General features: G+C 35.7%; 1 protein-coding gene across 9 annotated transcripts in view; it reads right to left on the bottom strand.

Moving 5' to 3' along the window:
- Window positions 1-12,374, bottom strand: part of AKAP11 (A-kinase anchoring protein 11) — a 43,529-nt gene that overhangs the window by 5,716 nt on the left and 25,439 nt on the right. For 3 of the 9 annotated variants that reach the window (XM_015635784.1, XM_015635781.3, XM_015635787.3), the window contains exons 8-11: window positions 9,969-10,124; window positions 6,086-6,199; window positions 5,325-5,371; window positions 2,772-2,932 (exon numbers count right to left, since the gene is read on the bottom strand). In XM_015635784.1, coding sequence (XP_015491270.1) covers window positions 2,772-2,932; window positions 5,325-5,371; window positions 6,086-6,199; window positions 9,969-10,124 — 478 coding nt within the window. The remainder of the gene's footprint in view (window positions 1-2,771; window positions 2,933-5,324; window positions 5,372-6,085; window positions 6,200-9,968; window positions 10,125-12,374) is intronic. The other 6 variants (XM_019007648.1, XM_019007649.1, XM_019007650.1 and 3 more) reach the window with 6 other exon arrangements.

Genomic DNA, 12,374 nt, shown 5'->3' with positions numbered 1-12,374 from the left:
CTACTTCAACAAATACAATATAAAGCTTCTGTGCAGAGAAGTTTTCCACCATGGTTTTAATTTAAGGTTTAATCTCACTATTTCTTTAGATGACCATTCTGTTTCTTACTGCCAAACAAGTGAAATATTACAGTTTACTCAAAATAGAAATATTAAAACAACTAGGTACGGTCTGACTAAAAACTAAATACACATGATTTTTTTAATCCAGGCACTTGCATACCCACATTGTCAGGCGTCTCACAAAGTCAAGAACTATCTAATTTTCTTGTTATCTTCCTAACAAATGTATTTTGTTCCATACATAGGTATTTAGCTTCCTTTTGCCTTGCTGAGCATAACAAGTATCCCTAAGGAAGAGTTCACACCCAGCCGTGCCTGACACATGCCGGGAGTACTTCTGCCTTTCACGCAGCCACATCACACCGGCGGCTCGCTACCGTGCTGTGATCAGCTAACACAAGCCTTTCCTCCCTTCCAGAACTCACCAACTGCTCGTACAGGAAGCAGCTGTTTCCGACGTGCTCTAAGCCCGGGCCGGCTCCCCGGGAGGCCGAGCTAAGTCCCGAGGCTCCCCGAGAGATGCCCGGCCCGCGGCTGCCGAGGGACCGCCGCACCGGCCGGGGCTTCCTGCTGGGCTGCAGCGCCCTCTGGAGGGGCTCGCTCAGCTTTACAGGACCCGGGAATCTGCTTCCAATTTCACTGGCTCCGGGTCAGAGATCGCCCCAGCTAGGAAGCGGGATGGGATAAAAAACAGCTAATCGTTCTCTGCCTCCGGGGAGGGAAACAAAATCTCAATTTATTTTAACATAACCGCATCTGGAGAACTAAAAATAATCTATAAAACTAACTGAAACAATTAACTACTGCAGCATTTTCAGGACTGCGTGATTACTGCCTGCCAGAAGGTCTTACCTTAAGGTGTCAACTCGGTATCAATTTATGACTGAAGTGTCAAGTACAAAAATGTTATAATTTTTTAGGAGGGCACACATAGCAGACACTGCTATTTTCCAGAGTGCTCTTCTCAGTATGTCCTCTCATTAAGGTAGCTGGAGTCATGCTCAGGAACACAGCCAGCTAATAATATCTTTCCTGTGAGTCCTGGAGTATTGTCTCAGATCAAATCCCACAACTTTGTAGTCTCTTAACTCAGCTGGGTGAAGAACGAAAGACTCAAGGAAAATTTAAAATAGAGGCACCTATCTCTTTTCTGTCTTTCATGTTATACTGTTAGATACACGTGTCTCAGATACACAGAAAATAAATTGTTATTAATACTTGTGGGTCCTATCACTATCCTACCCAAATATTTACAACAAGCATGAAACAGATGAACAGATCTTCAGAAGAAGGTAAAAAACTTTGTGAGGTCAGAATGACTGTTATCCCTAAACCAAACTCGTTCACATCCAAAAACCTGCAGAGAATACTCAGCCATGCATGAGAACAGAAAAAGTGATATATTTTTTCTTTTGTGTTAATGCACTTATAAACCACAACAAAGAAGAAACATATGAATATAAGGACTAAAACAAAAAAGTTCAAATAGCACAGATAAGGAGAAAAGTATTCTCAAACTGCCTTCCAGTTTACGGAAGCACAAAGGCCACTCTGTCAGAGCCAATGTACAATAAAACATATTCTTGAAATAATTCTAAATCAAGCATACCAAGCTCCAGAAAAGGAGCATAGGGCATATATGTCTATGCAAAAAAAAATTTCCAAGCTTTCTGTGTTATTTCAAATACGAATGCGTAACTTCCTATTCTCAAAATCCAATGCACATTCCATACAGTTACATAGGCAGAAAAACATACCGAAATTATAATTTCATTTGTGTGCTAGGAAGGGAGGAAGAAAGGGATTTCTCTTAGGAAAATGCAGACCAGGTACAATCCAGACTGGCCTCTAGGAGCCTTTCACATTCTTACCACAAGACTCCAGTAACTAAGCACCATCAGTGCACACATCCATCCAGCTCTGGGAGTGTTTTGTCATACTGACCTTTACCTCCCAGTAACCTCCCTTTTCTCCTGAAATGATGATGTAAGCTTTGGAAAGCCCCAGATAAAGAGTCAATATTAAATTTCAGAACTGAGAGCAAGCTTTTTCTTCCTTAATATACTGGTAAGTACATTAAGTCATTTTTGCCACAATCTTAATTGTCAAAATCCTATTAATGTCATCATGTTAACACTTTTTCACATTATCAGGTGACAAAATATAATTATCATTCCTATGAACCTCATCATTAGAGACAACGCCTATATATCTATTAAGTTTGCTTTTCAATAATGAGGTAATGTTGATTGGTTGTATGGTATCCTCTAACAAGAAAATGTACCTTTGCTATCAAAAAAAGCCCCCAAAAATCAAAAAAACTAACCCTAGGCAGAATTTATTAAGTTAGAAAAAAATTTCCATGACCAAGTTCTCAGAAAGATTCAATTTATAGACAATTAAATACTAAATAAAAAACGCTTGAAAAAATATAATTTTCATCAAACAGAAATGATGTAATTGCATCCTTTTTGGAGTAAAACACTTGTCAGCGAAGAAGTGAAACAATCAGCATTGATGAATACTGGTTTATATATGGTATATACACAGGCTAAATATGCTGTTCCACTTTGACCTCTTGGGATTTAAATAATTACTTTCCTCAGCATTGAAGAGCAAATGAAGTAATAACAGCTGGTGTATCATAGCAAATGGAAGTCAAGGAAATCCTTCCCCATTCCCAGCACCCATCAAACCCAAGTACTTACAAAGACGAATTCCCTTGCAGCAGTGTCACGAAAGTGAAGATCAGACACCTCTGTTTCAGAAGCTGCCAGCCACTGAAGCGCTGCTCTGAGCTGTGGGTCCACTAGATTTGGTTCCAGATCAATATTCATTATTGATAAAGTTTTTCGCATTTGCTCCAAACCTAACATTAAATATAAAATAATCAAATCTATAGCTTCAAATTGTTTAAAAAAATCTCAGTAGATATTTGTTTATAGACTGTATTACCTTAGAAAAACTCAATTTTGTATACACAGATAATATGAAAGGAAAAAATTAGATTGGTCTCAAGTGTTTCAGCACTTTCCCATTAGGAAGTACTGTTTATCTCATTTACAACTGTGTGCAAACATAGCTAAGTATCAAAAGACGCCTAAACCATAATGTATATTCCAAATGACAAGAAATTTAGCACAGACTTTCATAAAGTGAATAGCAATGGTTCTCACATGGTCCATCAGTTCCTTCCATTTCCAGCTGCTATTTTTTGCTATGCCTTCATCAAACTGATTTTAAAAGGTGTGAATTTCTGAATTTTTTCCTGCACTAATCAGACTGCCTCTCTTGAACTATTCCAAAGTATACCGCTGGTTTTACTGAGGCATATCCAGTTTTGCAACATTTCTTTTACAGCATAAACTCCAAAAAATTGTACAGCATTGGAAGAGTAGTTGTGTTAATAACACTTAGGAACTACAGTATTGTCAGCTTCTGATCCCAAGCTGACTTTCTGTATCCAGCTACCAGAGAGATCCTTTGTCACACTCCCAGAAACAACTAGGCACATACTTAGTGCTCTCCAAGTTGGAGTTACTGCTTCCAGACTACTGAACTTGATGCTAGAAACACTGAATATATTTGTAACGAGAACATATATTCATGTTGAGTCTACCTCAATCTCAGTACTCTCCTAAGATTATGAAAATTGAGGTATGTGAGGTATTCATTCCTAACTGGCCAAGTCAAGCAAGTTGAAACAGACTCCCCCAGAAGTAAGAGAAAATTAAGTAGCAAAACTGTCAAACAAAACTGTGTTTTTAGTGGATAACATTTGTCTAGGAGCCCCAAAACTTAATTTCTTTATAGGAGAAAGAACAATTTAAAAAAAATTATGATAGTGGGTAGAGAGCATTGTGGTAACATTGCTGGGAAATTTTGGTACATTTTTTAGACTTATAAAATAGATGTACATTTGATAATAAGGCTTTGATTCAAATTCTTTGGTGAACAAAGCACAGTCAGCTTAGAAAAAGCCAGACATTTCCAGGTATGACATGAACAGAACTTCCAAATGTACAAGACCAGGTACAAAGGTTTTCTACCTAGTACACTGTTTAAACAGTCCTACAATTACACAACAGAAAGAGCCTTTTCAAAACAATGGTGAGAAGGTGAGGAACTTACACTGAAAAAATTTCACTAGAAAATCCTTAATAAAGTATAAAAAAGTTTGTTGCACTACAGACAGTAGGTGACACCTAAACGGTGTAAAGAAAATATCCAATCACTATCCTGAGCAACCTGAGATGCCAGAACCTTTTAACATTGAGACCAAAAGAAAGCAAATATATAGTGATAAAGTAGATGAAAGCTACAGAGCAGAAAATATTTTAATTATAATTATTCTGAGGAAAAAATACTCAATAATTTAGCTTTATTTTCTAAAACCCTTAGAGTCACATCTGATTTAATAAAACAGAGATGTTGGGCCCTTATATACATTTTCCAGGAGCTTAAAAAGAAAAAAAAAACCAAAAAACCACACATCTTTCTGCTAACATTAAGACTACTTGAAGATGTTACACAAGAATATCCTCTGTCAGGAAGTAGCACAAGTTTCTGCAAACAATTCATCTTCAAAATATACCCGACACAAAGAGCTCCGTTACAACTTGTTCTAAGATCAGCTCATCTTAAAAATCATCTTCACACACTGTGTATTCAGGCTGTTTTCATTTTAGTTAACCTTTGGCACATCAATCAGACTGGAAACAGAGCACAGAGATCTTCTATAAACCACAAAGTTCTAACAAGATTGTGGATAGAGCCTATGTTATACTTCACTAAGAAGGAAGAGAGAATAGCAAATGCATTGAATACAAGATTTGTAGTGTTATTACTCTTTCCCAAGGCTAATTGTGTCCAGTTGGAGTATCTTCTTTAGCATGTTGAACACAGCCATGTGGATGCATTGCCATGGCTCCTTAACAAATAGGTTTTTTTTAAATGTTACACTCCGCATATAAATTCACACTTTCAAGAAGCTGATCAAAGTTCCCTACTATATGTTATTAAATTCATGTAAGCATCAGTAACTAGCACTTCCCAAAGGCTGCAAATTTCAGTGCCTTAGGAGGATTATTTAGTGTAGTAATCTAGGACTGCATTCTGACACTTGATTGACATTCATTATGATGAGCAGGCATAATAGAGTTGTCACCTCGCTTTGCAGACTACAAGGCAAAGAATTAACAAAAAAATTAATGTGCAGTGCACAGGACAAGAACAGTAGTATATGCAGGAACTGACATTACCTTCTACAGCATCCTTGGAGTCTTCATCTTTATCTTCTGTTCCATCACTGGTTTTTTATTAAGAAAACAAAAATATGAATACAATCCAATATATGCACTAAATATAGTAAATTCTAAGACTGTAATGAAGGTTAAACAACAGGAAGATCATAAAAGAATTAAGGAGTGATCATGAAAAGCAGCTTTGCTTCTAACACCATTTCATGTTGTAAACAGACATCAACTTCTCAAGATTTGCTCTTAGGAAAAAAAGGGAAAAGAGAGAAACAAAAGAAAAGTGTTAAAGGCGCTACTTATTGATTTTAGTAGTTTTGCTTCATAAGTGAAAAGGTTGAGCCACGCTATGTCACAGATATGAATAGCTATAGGTAAGCCATAAGTGGTCAATAAAAACCAATTACTAAGCAATTCTGAAAGTTTACACAAGCTAAAGGGAAAAATAAACCCAGAAATCCTGTAGGAAGCAAGCTCTAGTCTGCATGAAAAACATGAATCTAAAGACTTGTAAAACTGCAGGCAAGAACATGCAAAAAAAGGACCTTTTGCAAGCAAAACATATTCATCAGTTTTAGCACAGAAAAATTTAATCATTCAGGGATGGATCAATTAATGAAAAAAATCATATTGTGATTAAGCAAAAAGAATGTGAATAATGTATCAGCATAAAAAAAAAAAGTACTGTATTTTTATTTCCAAAAATTATGATTTCATGCATTAATTATGAGGAACCCATCTGATTTGTATTTCTCAACTCAACCAACCTGTCTGATGTTGGAAAGGATAAATTCTCCTCATACATATCCCCTTCTAAACCAAGACTGCTCCAGCTACTGCTGTTACCATTACTGCCAGGAGAAGAAGAGAAGACAGCTGAACTAGAAAAGAACAATAGCTCAAACTAGAACCTTCATTTTCCTTACAACTCTTTTGTCATGACATTTAATGCAAGAGCACTGAAAGTTTTCTAGACAGGTTTGCTGGAACAAACATGACTCCCAGTGCTATCCAGAGCAGCAATGTGCACAATAATGCAAAGCTAGCAGGTTTCAGTACACTGGTGAAAGTATTAATTTGTACTCATTAATTTTTCAGATCAGTGTTAGCAGGAATTCTGTCCTCAGGTCTAAGCACATCACTTGTTATGTATAAAAGTTCAACAATTTCAAAATGATTACTCACAGGAGAATGGATTACATCTGTATTATTTGCTTAAGGAGCTGCTAACAGTGAATAAAATTATGTATTGTGAAGACAACTTCACTTACAGAATCCTTCCATCTCTCTCCAAAAACCCAGTAACAATCTCCAATAGCCTGATGAGAAGGAATTTCTAAAGTAAATTTTTTTATTTTTATTTTTAAAATTGTTCTGCAAGTTGATCTTTTTAAAAATAGGTACATAAATCTATGAAAACAATACTGAAAAGATTACTTCACTCACAGCTCACAAAAATACTGCATTTATTCTATGACTACATTCAACCCAATGCAAAGAAAAAACTGAGCCTGTTTTTACACTTGTTAATTTCCATCATTATAAATAGCACAGTTTGTTAAGCCTGTCAATACGTACAAGATTGAGCAACTCATATGATTAAATCTCCATTCCCCAACTTCATACCTCCCCCAGAGGACGTCTGGGAGATGTCCAAGAACAGGACTTCCAAATACCCAGCATTCTTCCAGAAAGTAAACCGTCTACTAGAGATGGCATGAGAAGCCATGCAGTAACTCCAGAGAACAACTGGTACAAGAAGATGCTTTCTCCACCTAAGTCTCATGTGACTGTTGAAGCTCATTTCCACTCTTACCACACAAGGCAAATAGCAAAACAGTGGAAGAAAACATTTCAAGAGACACACACTGATCTCTTCCAAGTGTTTGCCAGCAGCATTATCACCTATCAGTGTCCCTTGCTCTCCAGCATGTCTGCTTGGATCCCAATTTCAAAACAGTAAACAGCAGGTTAGGAAGTCTACAATATAAACACACTCAAATAACATGATAAAAAGTTTAAGAAGTTGCAAGTGCCTTATTCAGTATATTGTTGCTACATGTCCAAAGAAAATTCAGAGTTCTCTTGTTAGGCAAATAAGAAAAAATAAAATTAAAGAGCAGAAGCTTTTGAAGAAACCATCTCACAGAAAATACAAACCTGGTCTAAAAAAACATTTTGTGAGCTACTGTGTGAGACCATCACACTCTATAAGAGATATTAAATTTGGCTTAAAATCATTAAATTACAGGTACAAAAGAACTTAATAGAGCCTATTGGTATCAATACTTCGCACTCAAAGCACCTCTTTCAATGGAAATTACAGATGTATAACATAAATAGAAGGAAAAGCTGCCCTGGTTCTCATACTAAAGGATAAAGAATTTGTAATCTAACAGAGTAACCGCTGCACACTACTGTTCTGATTAGGAGAGAGACTTAACGCACTTACAGAGGTCAGTGTTGGTCTGAAATAATCATATACATTGAACCATATGATTACAGTGAGGTATGAGAAAGGGATGAGCTCTTTTTCTAATTAACATCCAAATTAGCAGCCTTTAAAATAAACTCTGTAACCACAAGCAATAAACAGTCAAAGGCATTATAATGTCTCTATAAGGGTTCATGCTGCTCTTCAACAGGAGCCAGCAGAAGAATAACAAACAAGAGGTTTCTGCTCTGAGTTTAACCCAACCTGGATGCTAAATGAAAAGCCTATGTCTACCTACATATGCCTATGCTCATACCTACACATCAACTAGACAGAAAGCTTAAGAACCTTTTAATTCTAAATCTAAGTCACTAGATTTAGGCATGAAAAGCAGAAGACACAAGCACTTCCCTGCATAACTACCTAGCAAGTTCTCTAAATAACTTTCATCTTAATGGAGCTGCCCACAGGAAGCAGTGAATTAATTTCTTGTTTCGCTTTGCTTGTGCACAGCTTTTGCTTTACCTGCTAAACGGTCTTTATCTCAACCCATGAGTGTTTTCATTCACTCCTCCAATTCTTGCCTGCATCCCACCTTGGCAGGAGTGAGTGACTGACTGGATGGGGCCCAGTTGTCAGCTGGGGTTAAACCACAACAGGGTATTATTACTGAATGTGGTCTTGTTACAGATCTCCCCCGGCTATCTTTTTTTACACAAGGCAACAACCCCAGATCCTTCCCTCCACCTGATAAACCTCGGCAACACAGATGAACACACATGCTGTTACCAAGCCACAATTAGTTCTGTAAAACCAGCTGATCGATTTGCACATGCCTGTTTCCTCCATCAACACCCTGCTATCCAAATTATGCCTCCCCTTCTATGAGTAACATGTTAATTCAGGTCACTCCTCCTCTAATGAGCCACAGATTTTCTTCCAAGTTATATAAATTACCTTCTTTTCATTTACATCTCTTTTGGGAATGATAAACAAATAACAAATACAGAACAGGCACTACTGGTCCAGATTTTTTTTATACTTTTTCACATTATCAACTAATCTGTATTTTATTGTGTATTTGTAACTGCTAATATAGTAAATATTCTTCCTTATACTCAAATTTTCATCATCATTTTCACTTGTTCAAGAGATGATGTTTTACTAAAATAACTCTTTATGTATTCCTTTGCAAAATTATTAAGGTGTACGAGTGATAAATTATAGTAGTGGTTTGATTAAATTATTTAGTTAAACAAAACATGAAAAATACTGCAGACATTTAACTGAGTAGTTTCACATTGGTACCAAATAGCCTATTTGGACATTAATTAAGCAAGCATATCTTCCATTCTTTCTTAAATCTCAGCAATGCTGGAAGTACGAACTAAAGAAAAAAATCTCTCTCCCATTTCTGCTGTTCTTCAACAGAAATGCTGAACTTTTTAATATCAATCATAAAAAACTAAGTTTATTCATTCCTCACACATTCCTTATATAGAAGCTTGGGACACAACTCTGTATAATTCTCCCTGGAAACAGGCAGATACATTGCAAATTTTAGAACTGCCATTCTAATCTTTGTTAGTTATCAATCAGCCAGGGACACTGCAGTGACAAGCTCTGTAGAAAAAGTTATTACCTTGAACAGGTAAGTTTCAGTATTACACACCTGCAAGTACATGGTTAGCAGTATATAAATACTCCACCAATGTCAATTAGAGCAGTTTATAAATTCCAGTCCCAAAAAAGACAAAAGTAGCTGTAAAAGCTCATCATGCAAATTAAGCTATTACTTATATTCAAAAATAAGTGAATTTATATAAATATTTTCTCAAGGATTAAGTTTTAATATTTTAGAGCACAACTTATAAACTGTATTCTCAAGCTGTATTTTACACAGTGTGGTTGTTTTTAAAATGTTTACATCTTTTGCTAATACTTAAATTTTATATGTACAGTTTTACTTGATGTGACTCCCTGGTATCAATGACAATGCATTCTCCATATATTTAACAGAGTATGAACATTCATGGCCAACAACATTTTGTAAGAAAACAAAATCATAATGTTAGAGCCATATTTAATAAAAAAGTCATTGTGTGTTGAAGACAAAAATAATCTCTTCTCCCCCAAACCCCAGGAGAAATATCACTTGATGACAAGTTATTTGATGTCAAGGTAACTGTTTAACTATACTAAATCTTTATAATTACCTGTCACTTAGGTGAAGAAAACTGCTGCTCTCATCAGGATGTTCATCTTCAAAACTTAGATTGGACCAACTCCCAGTGCTATCATCACCAATACTAAGACTCATCTGCTGGCTAACAACAGATTCAACAGAGTGAAATCCTTCTCTTCCAACAGAGCTAAACAAAAATTTAAGACAAAAACATCACTGCATTTCATGCTGATCTGTGTTTAGTTCATTCACAGCAATTTAACACCATTCCAAAGACATTAAATTTCATTGGAAAAGAAAAGGTGGGGGATCCCTTAATGTGTGCCCTATTCTTAACACAAGAAATAGTGCAACCAAATTAATCTGAAACATCAACAGGCTTAGCGATTGCTATTTGGAATCTTCCATTAGAAATCAAAGAGAGTGGTACAAAGAATTGTCTCATTTGGAATACTATTTGCTATGAAGCACAGAATGCACTGTAGCTCTCCAGACTGTGTACCAAGGTACACTTTTCAAGCAGAAGACTTACCATTTCTGAATTTGTTCATGCTAGGACTGTTTGGCTATTTTCCCTGGTCTGCCTTCAGTACAAGCCGCTAGGTCATCTACTACTGAGGGCAAGGTGATTAAGTATAAACTGGTGTCTAAAATATTAGGATCCTGTTTTTAAAAAAAAGGTTTCTGCAGAAAAAGGTTTGTTGTTCTCCTTCAAGAAAGTGTAGCAAAGCATGACTTGTACAGAATTTTTCCCCTCAGGAAGCAAGTTTCATTTTTTTATCCAGAAACCAATCAAGCAACCATACTCCATAGAGGTTAATCTTTAGAAGACACCTTAAACATTTCATTTAAAGAAGTTTGAACTCCGTATTAAAAAAAAAATCAAATTAAACCCAAAAAAAGCAAAACAAAACAAATAGCCTTACAAAACAAGAATATGCAGTTATGAAGTAACTTTCATGTGCACACTGTGATTATATATATATATCTGAAGTAGGAAGCTCAAGAAAAACAATCAGCCTACTCCCACATAGCAAGCACCCACAGTAACATTCACTGTTTAAAAAGCCAACTTTAACCACATCATTCTTAACACTTTGCTCCAATGAGTACAAATATGTAGCTGAACTGGAACCCATCAGGGCAATAAAAAAGGTAATTTTTTCCCATTTTTATTTACAATTATACCAGCACCAGTTCTCTACATGACACAGGGCAGTTTCTCAAGGAACATATGTATTACATACCACACACTAGATGACAATAGAAGAAACATTTATAAATTCTGTCACAGCAAAATTCTAATATTGCCTCCTTGCCCCCAATTTAATAATAAATAGTATCTCTTTGAATGTTGTTGTCATATTCTAACTAGAATTTTTAAATAAAGTGTCATCTTTGATTCCATAGGTATACAAAAACATAACCACGTGACTTTCTTTTCATACACTAAGGACTCAACCCTGTTGTGCAAAGACCAACAATATACTACTCAAAAGTACTTTTATGCTGTATGTACATATTTCATATCAAACCTTGAAAATTTTAGTTCAGTTCCAGTGCAGCCTTTAGCCACTGAACATATAAAAACCAATTCACTGTTCATCATGATGCCCCTCTAAACACCAGAGAAAGAAACCAGTATGAGGAATTCCCCTCAAAAAAATAAATATAGTAGGTATGTAAGTATTACTTCAAAATTAAAATGAAAAAAGGTACGGACTGCTCTTGGACCAGAAAAGATATCACTCTGATTACAGCACAGTCTGTTTTAGGAAACAGTTGTTTGTCACAAATTTACTGTGGCAAATATCCTACTTATAGACCTATTAAAGGAAACAGTATGTTACCCTTTGCTAAATACACAAGAATTTCAAAGTCAATTCCTTCGTTATCGTACTACAATTTTATAAGCTAAAGTGTGGCTTAACAGGTTGTTTTTCTTAAAGTAATAGGTTATTTTTTTCCTAGTAGTAAAGACACTTACAATACAGCCATAAATAATAAAAAATATTAATAAAAAATGAAGTATTCATACTACAAGGCAATGGCTCATTTGATCAGCATCTGATGTTGAAGAGGAAGTATGAACAGGGATCAAACCTGGATTCTATCATGGCTCATAGATCAACAAAACCTGTAAGTACTAGTATGTACAACTGTAGATACTATTTTGAAATTGAAACAGTAAGTTTCACTTATTGGTCACCTACTGGAACATGTGTGTGCTGATATACATAGTATCCTTGGTTTCAAGCTCACAAAGGTGGAAAAAAGCTTTTTTTCCCTAGTTCTGAGTCATTTAAATATAACCAGAAGAACAAAAAGAAAACATTCAGAACATAATGTGTATCTTTCTAAGAAAATATATATTAAAATTCCTTCTGAGCACTTATTTGTAGTAGCAATCCTTTTTTTGGTACAAAATGCAACAAAT

The sequence above is a fragment of the Parus major genome, chromosome 1, assembly GCF_001522545.3.
Source record: "Parus major isolate Abel chromosome 1, Parus_major1.1, whole genome shotgun sequence".
In the NCBI taxonomy this organism is placed as follows: domain Eukaryota; kingdom Metazoa; phylum Chordata; class Aves; order Passeriformes; family Paridae; genus Parus; species Parus major.
Note: the sequence above shows the minus strand (reverse complement) of the source record. Positions and strands in the feature narration are given on the sequence as shown.